An 18,309-nucleotide genomic window follows, 5' to 3' on the forward strand; every position below is an offset into this window, starting at 1 on the left:
TTGGTATATTTTTGGGCCCTTAACCCCCTTAACAGTATAGAACGGCCTCAAATGCATTGCTTCATCTATATTTCAATCAAAAAGGGTTAATTCGGCATGTTGGCCAAGGTTGCTGCAACTACAACATGGCTTTTCATAAACTAGGGATTCAGACGGTTAAAATGAGACCATTCCCAGCTTGTTATACCTCCGGTAGGGGTGCACTTAATTTTTGGGGTCTCGGCCGCTGCACTATAAAGCTCATGCGGAGGCAAGACATAGCCAATTATATATATATATATATATTTGTTTATTTAATTATTCATTTACGTCTACGAATATGTTATTTGTCTATTGTTGGCTATGTCGCATATTGCACAGTATTGCGAAAAAATAGCAGGATTATATATAAATAATCACATCGCGCATGTAGTGAGAAAATGGCAACTTCATAGAGCAGATGTGGCGCTACATTTATAGACATGTGGACTTCGCGAGTGTCAAGCCAGAGTATGGACAACACCAGCCCCGCACGTCGTTGACTCCTTCAACCTGGTCAGAGCACGCAGCCAATGAGGCAGACCATCTAGTGAGCTGAGTCTGAGATTTAATTGATAGTACCTTGTAGTATTTTTAAAACGAGCATGCACGCACGCACGGGCGCACGCACGCACGCGCGCACGCACACCGACCGGTACCAATCATACAGAGAAGCATCCTACATATTCGTTCCAAACTAATGACCTAACAGCGGACCTACATAAAGTCGTGTTTCTTCGGACATACCTACGTCAGCTCGACAATGATGAGGTTTTGTCAGGTTGTGTAACTTGTACTTTATCGGGTCATTTTTACAGGATACCTTACTAAGTCGTTTACGCACCGTGTACGCGAAGGACACCTCAAAACTAATGATATCTGCCGCGGGAGGGCAGCACGGACACGGACGTCAGGTAAGCTTGCAAAAAATACGAACGACGTGCCAGTCACTAGCAAAGATCCTATAGGGCCTCCGGCACTATAGGATCTTTGGTCACTAGTGAACCTGGACAGTCTATTGGGCACAAGTGACTGCGTGCATACTTGCACGAATTCTAGGTTTTTTTTATAACAATTTAGAACAGAAAACGCCTACGCGCGCACTAATTTACCCATCTGGCCGAGCAAGACAGCAAGACAAAGCAAAGCACTGCATTGTCAAGCAGGACAACTTCATACGTGTTTTCACGAGCACAACAAGATGTAATAGTTTGCGGCACTTCGTCGCCAAGCATTGTCTTTTAGAAAATCCTATATCGGTCAGCTAAAGGTTGTGGCTATAGGTTTTGCGCGCTCTGAGCCTCTACTAGAATGCTTGTCATGTCGTGCGTTTCTGCGAGAATGTCTACATGCCGATTCGTGTGCCGTAGGTCTGCGTAAGAACGCATCATGCGAGTTTGAGAGCAAAGGTGCTGGGAGCCCACAGAGAGGAGTCTCGACAGCAGAGGCTGAAGAGGGCGGCGAGTAGGGTAAATTACGACACAGTGACACCTGTGAACCTACTACCGCTTCTATCGTATCTGAAATATGAAATGTTGGACACGCGGAAACCAATTACAAAGTTCGTAAAGTGGGCCGTTAGGGGGCCGTGGGGTGTTAAAATTTCAAATATTCAACCAAGTTTAAATGATTCTCTAGTTAGGCACAGACTGCATGCTTACAGCAAGGCCGTTCATGCGCGCATAACTGGATACGCCATTTTTCTATCACTCTCAGGCCCATTACATCAAACAGAAAGCGTTAGGTGGCGTCGTAGTGTGGAACATGGCAAAGCAGGCTGACGCCTGCGGCGCAGAGGGAGACGGGCCGCTGCTGAAAACAGTCAGCGCCGTGATGCGTTGCCATGCCGACGTGACGTGCGAGAGAGACGGCAAGGTAGAGGACCCAAACGACTGCAGGCGCTTCTACATGTGTTCGAACACCGGCAGCGAGAACGAGGCAATAACCCTGTTCGTGTGTCCACGGGGCATGATCTACAGTTCTGCCAGAAAGTCGTGTGTGCACAGGGCGCGAGCACTGAATATACGGCGCCTGTGTATGTGTGGAGAGCTAGCCGAATGACGGCAGCAACGTTATTTAACATGTAATATTAGCGTTATTATTATTATTAGTAGTAGTATATAGTGATATAGTGAGATTATTTAAACACTTATTCACTTTTTCCATGTTGGCAATGGAGTTGCAGCTATTGGAAAGTACAATTTACAATTTTAATATATATTTTAAGACATTATTTTACTATGAACATCATGTGATTTTTGTGTAAATTTTTAAAGTTTTAATAAAGTAATTATTAAGAGTAATTCTGGTATTTGTATGCTATATATTGGGTTGAAGTAGTGAGACGACACGACACGAGGATGTTGCTACACTGGGGATTATTACTTTGCCCACCCATCGATCCACCCACATGTCCACCACACACTACAAAATAAACAAACTGCTCATTTGATTGTAAAAACGTTGCTGTAATTGGTCCAATAATCACACGGAACAAACTCTGCAATAGTGCCCATAAACCCATGAATAAAATCCAGAAGTGATTACATTCACTAACTAGAGCACTCGGAGAGCACAGACCTCCGCCAAGGCAGCTGAATTCTCTCAATGTGAAATTAATTAATTAAATAATTATTCGGATTCGGATTCGGATTAGTGCGAGCATGCAGGTGGGGGAGGACTGTGGTTGCCCCTTAGCCTGTGGTTGCGTGTTTGTAAGTCTACAGCCAGCGCACCTAGCGGAAGTGAACTGAAACGTGCATGTTAACAAACCCACAAACACACAAACCAACACTCAAACACACGCCGGTGAAAACATAACCCCCACCAAGCCCCTGGCGGAGGTAACAACAACAAACGTAAATGGATCACAAAATTATAAAATTCATCACTGCACAAGCTGAAAAGTAGCCCAAATATTCACCCTTTGTGCACTAATACAATTTGTAATTATCACACGACAGCTATGCCCAATTTAGGGTGCTTTTATGTTAATTTATTTATTTTTAATCAATTTATTTTATGTTAATGTATCCTATGGGAATTATTACTTTGCCCACCCATCAATCCACCCACATGTCCACCACACACTACAAAATAAACAAACTGCTCATTTGATTGTAAAAACGTTGCTGTAATCGGTCCAATAATCACACAGCTCTGAACATCCTGAACAAACTCTGCAATAGTGCCCATAAACCCATGAATAAAATCCAGAAGTGATTACATTCACTAACAACAACAAACGTAAATGGATCACAAAATTATAAAATTCATCACTGCACAAGCTGAAAACTAGCCCAAATATTCACCCTTTGTGCACTGATACAATTTGCAATTAAAGAAAATGTTCCTATAATTATAAGCATTAAGTCCAATTATGACACGACAGCTATGCCCACGAACACACAAATCGGTTTCATTTTGCATGTGCACATATTTTGTTCTTTCGGTTCAGCTTGAATCAAAGGCACAAGAAGCATCAATGTTATACATTACAGTATCACATTGCAACAAGAAAATTTTATACAATCGTGCTTAAAATGTGCATCACCCCAATTAGAAAGTATCCTCCCTGGTCACAGACCGTAGGTCCAATGTTGTAAGCACAGTGTAGCAAACACATGATTGATTACATCACAGATGTCCACATGCTGCCTAAAGACTTGGTATCTGCGACGACAAAAACAGAATTGTAAAAATGAATCAATTATGATACATTTTGGAAAATGCATAAAAAATTATGATAAATTAATACATTATCATTTTAATATCGATGCATCAGTATAAAAGGTACTGCACAGTATTCGGTTGTGCATGCGATAAATTATGCCTCGTTCCTGATTTTCAAATACACTATTTAATTCTTTGCAAAACAAAAGAAGTAAGCTCCAGGGGCAACAAGAGGTTACGAGATTAAAGAAGGACAAGATGAGACTGGAAGGTGGTGATAAACAAAAGGAATGGAGTCTCCTAACACATACAACACAGAAAATCAAGGCCCAAGAACCCCCCCCCCCCCGTACTCCGCGGGCCTCGGGACAGCGCCCCCTGCAAGACAGTACTTACGGCGGCAACAAGCGCGTGTTCGACGTCCTCGATGAGATCTTCGATGTCCTCGATGCCGATGGAGAGGCGGATGAGTGTGTCGGAGATTCCCAGCTTCACTCTATCCTCCTCCGGCACTGACGCGTGCGTCATCAGACCACTGCAAGTTGCCACGACAACAGACACCGTCAACATGGAACGCGGTTCGTTGGGTGTCACGTGTTCATGTGGCATTAAGAGTAATTTTATTTCAGGATAACTCGATCATCGACTCCAAGAATGTAAGATCCCGGGCATGTTGGTTGATATGCTTAGATTTACCATGACATATAAAATACTCCTAACATTGTCAACTTGGAAGCATTTTGATGCCACAAGATTACCTGGGTTTTGTGAACATTGTAAGATCAGAGAATCTTCAACTGTTAATCTGTATGCAGTTTAAATAAAATTATACTTTATTATGATTATAATTATAATTAGAATAATAAAATTATAAATTTGTGTTAGGAGTAATTATATTTAATGATAAATCCAAGCATATTGACTCTGCCTGACCAGCTGCTGCCAGCACTCAACATGGAAATCGTACTCACGGATGCTCTGCCAAGCTTTCATAGCCTCCCAGGCTCTCTGCCAACGTGATCAGCTGCAAAGACGAGAGAGAAATGATTATGACTGTCTCTGTCTGTTCCCTGCCCGTTGGCACATCGTAGATACTGGTCATTGTCAAGAGATTTTTGAACACCTCAGTTATATTCAGTTAAATTTATCTGAAGAATTATCTACCAATATTTGATAAGATGCCAAACAGAGGGGCTTCACGTCTTATTGCTAGTACCTTTCACTGTATAAGAACTGTATAATATATTCATGTTCACTGTATATAAACATGAACATACATATACATGCTGCATAATTTTTTTTTTAGTATGTTCATGATATAATGCATGCATTAGGAGGCAGATGCATTCGTTTACAATCTGATTTTTTTATTTCATGGTAAAGTGAATGATGGCAAATGAATACCACAATTGAATGAGCAGCAAGTAAGGACAACAAAAACTCAGGCACGTGTCTCAGGGTTGAGAGACTGACGTAAGCCTCACACCAACTCTACACGTGAACATTTTACAATAATTAAGTGTGATCATGCACTTTTACTTCAAAGTAGGTAATCTGGAAACCATCTGAATACGAAGTCTAGCAAGAGCTTTGTTATTATATTCACTCCTTGTGGGATGCACATAAGAAATTTCATACGGTACTAATAAAACATTTCTCTCTGAAATTCTATAATTATAATACTTTTTCATAAGTGTAAGCAATAAGCACTCTCATCACTGAGCATTTACCTTTAGCTCGCTGAGAAATGTTTTAGCTTCCTGTAAGGCGCCTTTGATGTAGAAGGAAACCATTCCGCTGTAGCCCCTGCACTGACGCTTTCCTAGTTCATACTGAGGATGGGAGGGCAGGCCTAGTGCAACACAAAACATTACACAATATTTGTTTATTTATTTATTTATAGGGTTATTCCCAGGCCTTCAACGCATGTCGCATCGACACTCCTTCAAAGCTGAAGCTAATTTGTGACATCCCATAAATGCTTACAACATGCTTTATTTGCCTAAGCAACATGCCTGTCCAGGTGGGTTTTATTTTAGACAGTCCTAACAACTGATCGAGTTTATCTTTGTATTGGAGCCACCCGTGAGTGACATGTGTAATTGACTCCAGCTTTGTTAAACCCTTGAGATTCCTAGGGAGAACCCTACTAAATATAATAATTGTTGTAAAAATTATTTGTTGTTATTAAATTGTTGTAAATAAATCATGTAAATATTTGTGTTAATTGGAAAAAAAAGAGTTAAATGGATAAAAATACAGAAAACAGGAAAATAATTAAAAAACAGATGTGATTCGATCCAACGACCTTTCAGCCGTGACGCCAGTGCTCTACGCGTTCGGCTATTCGGGCTTATGCGAGGTAGGACTATATATATATATATATATTATAATGTTAATGAATTAGATAAACGTATGTAGTTTTAATACCTGGATGCATGACTTTCACAACTCTGGGGTTGGCTTCCAGATACTTGGCCACGGCTAGGCCATTCTTCATGTGTTGTTCCATGCGTACGGCCAGTGTCTTCACTCCCCTGTTCACTAGGTAGCAGTCAAATGGTGATGGCACGGCCCCAATCGCTGCAACACAAGATGCGTGCCAACGCGGCGCTGGTTTACTAGAGGTGGGACGATACGGGTAGCTCATGATTCTAACCGTATACTGACACTTCCCTCGAGATACGTATTGTGTTACTTTCAGGACCTATCTACCTACCTACCTAGCTATCAAACCATACACTGATCCGATATGCTACCAATCCTGTGAATGCTTACAAATCAGCGTGGTGGAGCACGTAGTAGACAACTGCTATGGAATTACAAATTGTGTTGTTGATTTGTTTTTTTATGAAACTACTTGACTAGATGATATGGATTTTAGTCAGTAGAGTATCGGCATGCATATCGTAAACGGTCCAACATATCGGTATGTGAATCCTCAAGGTTTGTATCGTGGTACATATATCGATGAATCGTCTCACCCCTATCGTTCACTAGCGTATAAACACATGCACACATGCAATAATGCATGAGTGTAGGCTCATGGACACACGAATGCATGGACACTCATACAGTCACTGATTGCAGTATTGTATTCGGCTGTTAAGAAGACAGTAAATGACCGAAAGAAGGCGGTATAGCCAACAGATGGCGCCACTTACAATTCTGCAGGAACACCAGACGCTCGTACAGCGATTCATCGTTCAAACAAACGGCTCCCATGATGACATCACTGTGACCTGTAGAAAGAAATCAAGAGACAGTATCTAAAATTTCCTGCTGTTAGTTCAAGTGGTGTGCCTGAAATCACATATAGCATATTGTCCATATTGCAAAAGTCCAAATCACTAATTGTAAAAGTTTGCCTATTTCTGTGGCCTATTAAGAGTTTTGAGAAACATCAAAAGTAGATATGACCTCGAAGGTTTAACATGTCACAACCTTTTAAGTAAAGTGTCATGCAAACGTTATGACATTTTAGAATTATGATTTGATAATTACGATTCATTCTATGATATTTGAGACAATTAGAAAAACTGTCCGTAATTTCCCTAATCATGAGAATCAATGCAAACAACTATTCTTATCTTATGCCTATTCACTGGCGAATGTGTACACATCATACACGTTTATGTGAACTTCCAAGCCATAATGTCAGCATAAAAGAGCATATATGAAGCTTTGTCAAAATTTAAAAAAAAATATTTGCCTGTGCTTCTGGATCCACACATACAGCTGGGATTATATTGCTGGGATTATCACACAGCTTATTGGGGCTATTTTAGTGCATCTCCTTTTAGGAAAACATTTGCCTTTGAACCCCATCCAAGTTGCTTTGGAGCCCCTCAAGAGTGGATTTGGAACCGATCCAGGTTGCTTTGGACCATCTGAGAGTTGCCTTGGAACCCATCCAAGTTGTTTTGGAGCCTCTAAAAGTTGCTTCGTAATCCCTCAGTCCATTTCCAATTAAACCCAATGCAAATATTTGCACGCAACACGTATGCGTGTACGACGGCCTCCAGACTTCGCGCTAACGCGTGAGGGCGACAGACAGACGTGCGGGCGAACCTCTCACCCACCCACCGTTCAGGTACTTGGACACGGAATGCAGCACGATGTCGGCGCCGAACATCAGGGGGCGCTGGAAGTAGGGCGTCATGAACGTGTTGTCGACGACGAGAATGACGCCGGGGTGGTCCTTCAGCAGGTTGGCCGTCTCGCGGATGTCGACCATCATCAGAGTCGGGTTCGTCGGCGTCTCGATCCACACCATCTATAGGGACAGACATTTTCCGTTTCAAAAAATTGCCTTTTCCGTTTGGGAAAATCATGAATTCCGTTTCAAAGTAAAGAAAAAATGGAAATTCCGTTTTGCCATAGAGATTGTACATACCAACAAGAGCCGCAGAGCATCTGGGCTCATCTGGAGTCTGTTGCTACGGTTATAAACGTAAAATTTCAGTTGTGCGTAATGACACATTTGTTAGGCGCAGATATTGCAGATACGCAGTTGCGTACACTGCATGTAGATTTTCTCTCTTTCTCAGATGCGTACGCCACTGTCCGGACGAGGCTGTGCGACTGATTGTCTATACAGATGTCTGATTATCTATCAGACTGATTGTCTGATGGTCTTCTAACCCTAGCAAGACCGTTTCGTTGAGCTAGCAAGGTGGTAACGTTTTATATAACTTCACACAAGTGCCACAGAGCAACACGCGCTCATCTAACGTCTACTGCGGTGACTCTTGGTGGAGTGGTGGGATCTAGTAAACCCTGTTAGTCCCAAATGTGTTCACATACACACCGAAACAGTGGAAGGCACAGGGATGGTATCGAGGAACTTCTCAAAGGAATGTTCATTGGGATCGTTATGAAAGTTGCCACGAGATTGGCGGTACGTTTAAGTGTCTTCAGATTAAAGATGGAAGCTCCCATCGTACGTAGTAGCACACGTATTTGTAAGACAGAATAGGTAAGCACTCATCCATTTACTATGCAAGAGCCTACAGGCTGAATAGAGAGCTGCCACCTGTAACTAATTAACGCAGGCAAAAACTACACAGCTACCACCACCACATGCACTGGCAGTGGCCACTGGCAGTGGCATACGTTACATGTAACACACTGACAGTACAGAAACGCCATAGAAATTATACGCATTTAAGGAGCATAAACCTTCTTCAACAAACTTAGCTTTGAAATTTCACTGTGGACACTGTAGGCCTCATACATCCAGGCATGTATAGATTCTACTAGCAAACCCGGCAGTCAAATTCTTTCTAACAGTAACAAATCCATGTTTAACCCTCCTCTTGAGAGTCAAAAAGTTATCTGACACTTACTCTTCGCATGTCAGCAGAAAGTAGATCTTCATGGTCCTTTCAATAAAGCCATAAAAATGGTAGGTCACTGCTGAAACAAAAAAGTTTTTCAATCGCTCCGTCAGACCATGTCCTCAGAAAATGTCTAAAATCTACCCTTGTGCCCATTGACCTTTGACCTCCAATTTCGGCACAGTGATGGCTTTCCTACCATGATACACCGACTATCACGAGCCTAGGTCGAGCCGTTTAGATTTGTTGCCGCAATTCTGCATTTTCTCCCTATACTTAAGTTAAGGAGGGAATGTTCCCCCTTCTTTTACACCTCTTGACCTTGTGACCCCAGCTTGACATCCCAACTCGTTTCGAATTCCCCCCCCCACATCCGACTTTCAAATCCGTACGTCAGCGTTTAGATTTGTGCCAACTGTTGACGGACGCACGGACGCACGGCACGAACGATCATAGCGATTCTACAAGCTGCATCTGACTATGTCAGATTAGCTAAAAATGCTAAATTACGTTTACATATATTTGCATGAGAAAAAAAAGGTATTTGGTACAACCTTTGAAACCGAAACACAGCTAAGGCTACCAAAAGTTGTAATTGTAAGTCATTTCGCTCTGAAACTTGTCTGAATGTAAACCATATCAATTACGGGTAATGCTATTGTCGACGGTTTTTTTGTGTGATTTCATTGAAATTTCCATGTTGTAATATGTTCAAATTACGTTTCCCGTTTGAAAACATCTTTTCACGTTTCCAATGGCCGTTTCCGTGTTTTTCGTCCGTTTTCCCGTACATCTACGCGCACAAAGTTATCGTTATCTACGCCGGAACTATTCGATATCGCCGAGCCTTCGACCCAGCCGCAATATATGGCCGATTCACGCGGCCGTCAAATAAAAGTGCATGTTGCCATCGGTTTTACGACAACTGTGTCGTTATCTCCGACCAACGAAACGTGGCGTAAACAGGCTTATTTGTGGCGCTAACATGGCCGTATTGGCGTTCCAAAAAGTGCCACTGCAGAAATATGTATCCGATGCGCGGGGGTCTCGGGGTACTCCCCCTTAAAAATTTTGAAATGTAGGAGCCTGGAAATGCATTTCCTGCATTTTCAGGCTATGTTGAAAGCAACCATTTCTGATCCTTTTAAAAGTCAATTGTAAATTTCAAAGAGGAATGTAGCTAAAGCTGATGTTTTACTAAAGTATCTAAAATATATATTATGAGTATGATAACTAAAAAACATTATTTACAAAATGTATATACTATCAGTACATAATTATGAAAATAAAGCTTATTTTCAATCTGCATTTATACTTTCACTATGTACATCTGTATGTTTGAAGTTTGAATTTGAATAGGGCACATTTGTCATATTAAATACACATTCCCAAATCTTAGCAGCACTGCATATAACACCTCTAATTGATCAGTATTAATAATATATACCAGACGTCCAGTCAGATAACAATTGTCATTTATTTTTTTATCATTCCAATTTTATCTTTTCTGTCTGATGGCCAACCTACAAATTTCTGAAATTACATCCTGTTTATCTACCTTATCTAACATGTCTCGGTGCACATGCATGACCATTGGCATTGTTGAGCCTTAACTTGTTCGTGCTGGGTCGGGGGGAGGCACTCCTTATATATTGCATGGTAGTATGTGCCGCAGAAGAGACCCCCATTTTCAACCCTAACCCAAACTTCCGTCTCTAGTGCATCGCATTTTTTTAATATCTCGTTCCAGAGCATTAAAGTGTCTACGTCACGAATTTCCTGAAATTTATAGTTGAAAACCTTATTTTTGTAATTTTTTTACATCAAAAGTTAGTACTAACGTTACTAAATATATCCTAAAGCTCTCACCTGATATAAATGTTTTTACGTTGGTTAAATTTGCAAAAATCTTGACGCATTTGAATTAGTGTTACCTACACTATTTACACAATACTGGGCACGGTCACTCCGTTGCTGCACTGGTTGCTGTGGTCGAATGTCATCGTGATTTGTGTATGGTGCACAAAGTGGAGCCCCAAACAGTTTCTGCTTTTGATTTGTGTTGGCTATATAGAATATACAATATTAGGAAAATAAATAATATATGTTCATGTGTATTATTGTTTGAAAAATTATTGATTAAAACTGCGAAATGTTATTGTGTTTTTTTAATTTCTCGCCAACAAAAGATGTTTGTGACATCCCCTTTCAGGATCGATCAGAAGCTAGGATAAACTAAACGATAAAAATGTGGGGCAGACCAGTGCATCGCGAAAGAAAACGAAAGAGAAAAAGCAGAAAGAAGATTATATGAGAAAACTCCCGCTTAAGTTTAGCAAGGAATTTTGCATGGCTGCCACAATAATTTTGCCAATGGCCTCGTTTACCGCAAATGTTCGCTATATCGGCTCGCTGCGTCTGGGCGCCACACAATAATTTTCGAATTCATGGCGGTTGTTGTTGAATGCGAACTTTTGGTTACATCGAATGCGCCGCGCAAATTAGGAAGTATAAAGAGGTATATGAGCATGAAAAGTAAATAGAAAACGCTAATTGTATTTTCATACATTTTTATTTGTACCAAATAACACCCACAAATATACTACTTGCTGGTGCTCGAAAATTCGTGACGTAGCAGTTTAAGTTTAGTTACCATGCAGATCTTACATTTTTGCCGTCCGGAGAACCCTAGTTTACTTATATTTCCCGTATCCAGATCGCATCGTTACTTCATAATACGTTGAAGTCGCGGGCCATCAAGCCATGAATGGCAACGTGCTGTGTGTTGTTAATGTGTGCGTGCGTGCTGTGCGATGCGTGCGCGTGAGACGTGCTTGCGTCGCGGTTCATCTCTCTACGGGTCATGTTTTTCTCTCTCTAAATAATACACAATTATTCGGTTTCAAGTGCTACAGCATGAGATTTTAAAGCAAATCACTGTATCCCCCACAGTTCCGGAGACCCTCTCTTAAACGTGTCCAGCTGTCATAGCATTAAATATTTCAGACAGAAATCCTTAGTTCCGGAGGACCCCATTTTTCGAAGCATGGCCATTCCATAGCATACCACATATCAAACAAACATTAGTTCCAAAGACCCCCATTTTCAGGTCCGAGTTAGTTCCAGAGCCCCCCCCCCCATTTTTGACTTCGCAGTGGCACATACCTACCATAATCTGGGGTGAGTGCCCCCCCCCCCCCGGTGTTTCATCTCCTTGGTATATGTTGCTCCTTGGTTCCCTGCAGAATTTTTTTTTCCAAAATAGTGCCACGGCAGTGACGTGCTGCCGTGGCGGCCACTACGGCTAATATTAAAAGAAACCGGTTTTTCGTGGTGGCCTTATTTTGGCAAGATTAAGACAAGTCATGTGTGTGTACGCTTACACCAAGATATTGGTAATGTTACGGCAACGCCAATGATTTAGCTGCCCACACAGTACTATGTGGGTGCACCAGCAGTGCAGATAAAAATATTCCATCTATGTAAGTACTGCGTAGTCATCATTCAGATGCAATATTTAGGGACAACAAAGATCATATAATGCTTTTGTGAGGCACACACAAACCTAGACAGGGCACCCAGTTTTACAATGTGGGTGCCCTGTAAAATAACAATGATAAAAGTTCATTTCAATCTCTGGAATCACAAAATAATTTTTTACATTATATTATCCAGGGGGCCGTTGTCAGAAACATCGTAAAGTTAATGCTAATGTTAATGCTAAGATAACACTTACGACTAGTCTAATGTTAAAGGGACAGTAGCCTCTAGGATTTTACTGCATACAACTGTACATACTGTATAACAAATCGTCTATACCCACACGTATTTGTTACCAGATACCTAATTTAATTGTTATAATTAATTACACATCAACGCTACGAAATTTGAATGGCGCCATGACACCCGCGACCGGGCTGCCACCCCGAAAAAGTTGCGTATTTGACCATTTATTTTGCACGTTACAGACCGAGGGCTAATCACAAAAGTGCAATTATATTTATACCTAAATGCTACTTAACCGAACGATATTCATTTTAGGGCAAATTTATCCATATTATAACTGAAACTATATGTCGTTTATAATATATTACAATTCTTTTGCTTTTAAATGAATAAATAAGAAACACCCTCGGTCTGTAGCCCTTGGCTGGAAAGTGGTTTTGCGCAACTTATCAGATCGTGCGCTTTGAGTGGCGCCACCGTCGTTGTAATCAAACTGTAGTCGTTAGTTTTAAACCATTTAAAAAAAATTTATAATGGAGATTGAACCATGAAACTTTTTATGTAACGTAACTATAACCTAAATTAGCTGAAAATAATTCTATAACCTAGAGTAAACTCTCCCTTTAATGTTACGAGAGGAGCGTTGACAGAAACAGATCGCAACTATTAGAAAACTTTCGATAACAGGAACTTCATCACAAGGCTGCTGATTGGATGAGAATCAATCACAAAATTCAAATTCATACACATTTATTGTACATCACAGTAATATATGCATACTATGATGGCTAACCACATATAAATAATATTTGATGAAAAACAACGCGGTCATGAATTTATTCTGCACAACAAGACAAATTCTCACACTGTAACACGAGACGCGAGAGTCGTGGCCAGTGGCAAACAACATTAAAACAAGAGAACAAATGCCATACACCATTTGTAAATGTTTTGTTTTGTTTTATGATCGGTAGATAATGAATGTTTTTGACGTTTTTAAAGAAAAACACACACTTTACTCATTATTATTAAATATAATATCACTATAATTGTAATTCGTATAGTGTAAATGTGTTATTTTCATCTTAATATTAAAGTTACGAGAGGGTCTGGGCTCTCGTAATGTTAAGAGGATATTTTCGAGGATTTTTCGTTCTCGTAACATTACGATGTTTCTGTCAACGGTTTATGAGTGGAAGTTAATGTTAAGACTAATTTTGTTTCTGACAACAGGACCCAGGAACGTTGACAGAAAATAACCCTCCAAATAAGCCATCACCTAGTCCCATTACTTGGATCGCCGCTAAAAATTATTACCAACAAGTTCCGCAACAGCGACAGTGCTCATCTGCTGCTCTACTGTACTGGCTTTCGTTTCTGCAAAAGGTTGAAAGCCTGTTCTATCGCTAAACCGGCTACGTCATCATGCTAAATTACGTTTACACTATATATTTCAGCAGTGGGAAAAAAAGGTATTTGGTACAACCTTCTAAACGCGGAAAAGCAGCTAAGGCTACCAAAAGTTGTAAGTTGTAAGTCATTTCGCTCTGAAATTGTCCTGATTGTAAACCTATATCATTACGGGCACATGCTATGTCGGACGCTTTTTTTTGTGTGATTTCATTGAAATTCCACTGTTGTAATACTGTCAAATAACGTTTCCCGTTGAAAACATCTTTTTACGGTTTCCAATGGCCGTTTCCTGTGCTTTTTCGTCCGCCGTTTTCCCGGTAATCATCTTATCGCGCACAAAGTTATCGGTTATCTACGGCCGGAACTATAGATAGTCTCTGCCGACAGAAGCCTTCGCACCAGAGCGGCCGAATATATGGCCGTTCACGCGGCCGTCCAAATAAAAGGTGCATGTTTGCCTCGGTTTTACGACAACTGTGTCGTTATCTCGCGACCAACTCGAAACGTGGGCGTCAAACAGCTCTGAGTTTGTGGGCGTAACATGGCGTATTTGGCGTTCCACAAAGTCACTGCACGAAATATGTATCCGATGCGGGGGTCTGGGGTACTCCCCTTAAAAAGTGTTTTGAAGATGGTAGAGCCTGGAAATGGCATTCTGCCTGCATTTTCAGCGCTATGTTGAAAGCAACGGCAATTCTGATCCTTTTAAAGTCATTTGTAAATTTCAAAGAGGAGATGTAGCTAAGCTGATGTTTTTCTAAAGTATCTAAAATATATATTGACTGAGTATGAATAACTAATAAACACGATTATTTACAAAATGTATATACTACAGTACATAATTATGAGAAAATAAGCTTATTTCATCTGCATTATACTTTCACTCTCGTACATCTGTATGTTTTCGAAGTTCTGAATTTTGAAATAGGCACATTGTCGATTACTTAAATACACTTCCCAGGTCTTAGCAGCACTGATATAAACCCAATTGATCAGTATTAATTAATCACATACCAGACGTCCAGTCAGATATACAATTGTCCTTTATCTTATCATTACCAATTTTCATCTTTTCTGTCTGATGGCTAACCTACAAATTTCTGAAATTACATCCTTTTTTATTACCTCTATTAACTCGTCTCGGTGCACTGCATGACCATGTGCATTTGTTGAGCTTAAACTTGGTTCGTGCTTGGGTCGGTGGGGAGGCACTCCTTATATATTGGCCTGGAAGGTATTGTGCCGCCCACGTAAAGAGACCCCCATTTAACCCTAACCCAAACTTCCGTTCAGGTGCATCGCATTTTTTTAATATTCGTCGTTCCAGAGCATTTAAGAGTGTCGTACGTCACGACATTGTCCTGGAATTTATAGCTTGAAGGAACCTTATTTTTGTAATTTTTGCACCTTCAAAGTTTATGTACTAACGTTATGAAATATATCCTAAAGCTCTCGACTGATATAAATGTTTTTACGTTGGGTTAAATGTCTGCAAACAATCCTTGAGCGATTTGAATGTAGTGTTAGCCTAACCTATTTATCACAATACTGGCGTCACTGGGGATTGACGGTGTTCCGTTGCTGCCTGGGTTGCTGGTGGTCGTAATGTCATCTGTCGATTTGTGTATGGTGGCACAAAGTGGAGCCCCAAACCAGTTTTCTGTTGTGATTTGTGTTGGCTATATAGAAATACAATTAGGGAGATACAAAGAAATAATATATGTTCATGTGTATTGGTGTTACTGAAAAATTATTAATTAATAACTGCGAAATGTTCATTTGTGTTTTTTTAATTTTCCGCGCAACAAACATGTTTGTGACATCGCCCTTTCAGGATCGATCAGGCTATGATATAACTAAACGATAAACAATGTGGGGAGACCAGTGCATCCGGAAAGAAAACGAAAGAGAAAAGAAGCAGAAAGAAGATTAATGAGAAACTCCCGCTTAAGTTTTAGCAAGGAACTTTGTCATGCTCGCACGAATAATTTTGCCAATGGCCTCGTCTTACAGCAAATGTTCGCTATATCGGCTCGCTGCGTCTGGCGCGCCACAACAATATTTTCGAATTCATTTGGGGTTGTTGTGAAGCTGGAACTTTTGGTTACATCGAATGCGCCGGCAAATTAGGCAAGTACTAAGGCAGAGTATATGAGCATGGAAAAGTAAATCAGAAAACGCTAATTGTATTTTCATACATTTTTATTTGTCCAAATAACACTCACAATATTACTACTTGCTGGTGCTCGAAATTCGTCGAGCGCCATAGACAGTTTAAGTTTAGTTACCATGCAGATCTACATTTTTGCCGTCCGGAGAACCCTAGTTTCTTAATATTTCCCGTTCCAGATCGCATCGTACTTCATAATACGCTTGAAGTCCGGGCCATCAAGGCATGAATGCAACGTGTGTGTTGTTGCTAATGTGTGCGTGCGTGCGTGCGTGCGTGCGCGTGCGTGTGCGGTCGCGGTTCATCTCGTCTCACGTGGTCATGTTTTTCGTCTCTCTAAATAATACAAATTATTCGTTCAAAGTGCTACAGGCATAGATTTTAAAGCCAAATCACTGTTCCCCCCACGAGTTCCGGAACCCTCTCTTAAACGTGTCCAGTGTCATAGCATTAAATTTCAGGAGCGAGAAATCCTAGTTCGGAGACCGCATTTTCGAAGCCATGGCCAGTTCAGATCAATAACCTGACATTTCACAAGACGTTAAGGTCGAGCCGTTTAGATTTGTGCCGCAATTCTGCATTTCCTCCCTATACCTTAAGTTAAGGAGGGAATGTTCCCCCTTCTTTTACACCTCTTAACCTTTGACCTTTGACCCCCAGCTTCGACATCCCAACTCGTTTTCGGATTACCCCCCACGACCCGAATATCGTGACTGTACGTCGAGCGGTTAAGATTTGTGCCCAACTGTTGACGCACGCACGGACGCACGCACGGACGATCGTGCGATTCTACAAGCTGCATCTGACTATGTCAGATGAGCTAAAAATATTATCAGTGCATTGCTAGACTTCTGCATCGCTGATCATGAGAAAGTATCATTGCAAACTCAGTAGTTATCACCTAGACTACTTGAATCGTTACAAATAACATCGGTGAGCTTATCGCATGCGCGTACGTCACCATTGACTGACCTTTGTGTTCGGCTTGATGGCCTTCACAACGTTCGTGGGGCAGGTGGAGGCATCGACAAAGCTCACGCTGATACCGTTATGCACTGCTACACGCTGGAAGTAGCGGTTCGTTCCTGCAAACACCGATAGATATTGAACACCAGGAGCTGCAAACACATCGGAACGGAGGCATTTACTTATGACTCCTGTCAAAGTGTAAAAGACGCGAGGGGATAGGATTAGAGGACGTAGCTTCGAGGGACAATGTATGGGCACTCTGCCTTTAAAAATATTTTGCTTTGCCCATACCAGACCCTGTTTCTCAAACTCGGGCAGGTGGGTATATATATATGTAGGCCGAATGGTTTCTGGATACATAACAAATTTTAGTAGTTTAGTAGTTTAGTGAGAACATTACAAGTCTTAAAAAAGATGTATCAAATACAGCTTTATAGCATTGCCACATTTTATTGCATTAACGTGATATATGTTTTTTTTCAAGAGTCCCCAAATGACCTTCTAATAGGACTTTTGTTTAATTGTAGACCTAAGGTGTTTGCTCTCTGTCCAGACAGGCAGACCTTACTAGTCTGTAGCATGCTACAGCAGCTTTCAATCACGGCTAGACCCTAACCTTCCACAGTAATGAAAACGAAAAATATTATTGTTGAAAACAAGTACACACACATATATATATATATATATATATATATGTCATTTTTGGTGGGTCGGTCAGGTAACTTAGAGCAAACAGTTTTTTTTAACATTTTTATCGAAAACATGAAAATCTTTTCGAGATATGGAATTTTTAAACGTACAGATTTAAGTCAGGATGACCAGGGCAACCAACTCCTTTTAACTGTCACCTTTACTAAGCTTCCGTGAGGGTGGTGCCTAAATTACTTTTCCATCATATCAGTAATGCCCAGTACTGTTAAAACACACGCTGACTATAGGCGACAAAGAAACTGCTGACAAGTAGTAAGTACACACCAAAATCAATTTTCCAAAGTAATTACT

General features: G+C 40.8%; 2 protein-coding genes across 2 annotated transcripts in view; one reads left to right on the forward strand and one right to left on the reverse strand.

The window, feature by feature from the left end:
• The window catches only part of LOC106814494, a 4,797-nt gene extending 2,476 nt beyond the window's left edge, over positions 1-2,321 (forward strand). The window contains exons 6-9 of the mRNA XM_014818809.1: positions 460-568; positions 837-932; positions 1,389-1,487; positions 1,735-2,321. Of these exons, the coding sequence (XP_014674295.1) occupies positions 460-568; positions 837-932; positions 1,389-1,487; positions 1,735-2,079 (649 nt within the window). The 3' untranslated portion in view covers positions 2,080-2,321. The remainder of the gene's footprint in view (positions 1-459; positions 569-836; positions 933-1,388; positions 1,488-1,734) is intronic.
• Positions 2,322-3,130: 809 nt separating this feature from the next.
• LOC106814505 (cystathionine gamma-lyase-like) overlaps positions 3,131-18,309 on the reverse strand; it is a 21,038-nt gene continuing 5,859 nt past the window's right edge. The window contains exons 3-10 of the mRNA XM_014818819.1: positions 17,311-17,423; positions 7,777-7,966; positions 6,855-6,932; positions 6,121-6,273; positions 5,421-5,542; positions 4,662-4,714; positions 4,087-4,225; positions 3,131-3,690 (exon numbers count right to left, since the gene is read on the reverse strand). Of these exons, the coding sequence (XP_014674305.1) occupies positions 3,676-3,690; positions 4,087-4,225; positions 4,662-4,714; positions 5,421-5,542; positions 6,121-6,273; positions 6,855-6,932; positions 7,777-7,966; positions 17,311-17,423 (863 nt within the window). The 3' untranslated portion in view covers positions 3,131-3,675. The remainder of the gene's footprint in view (positions 3,691-4,086; positions 4,226-4,661; positions 4,715-5,420; positions 5,543-6,120; positions 6,274-6,854; positions 6,933-7,776; positions 7,967-17,310; positions 17,424-18,309) is intronic.

The sequence above is a fragment of the Priapulus caudatus genome, unplaced genomic scaffold (genome assembly GCF_000485595.1).
Source record: "Priapulus caudatus unplaced genomic scaffold, Priapulus_caudatus-5.0.1 Scaffold26, whole genome shotgun sequence".
Taxonomy (NCBI): Eukaryota; Metazoa; Priapulida; class Priapulimorpha; order Priapulimorphida; family Priapulidae; genus Priapulus; species Priapulus caudatus.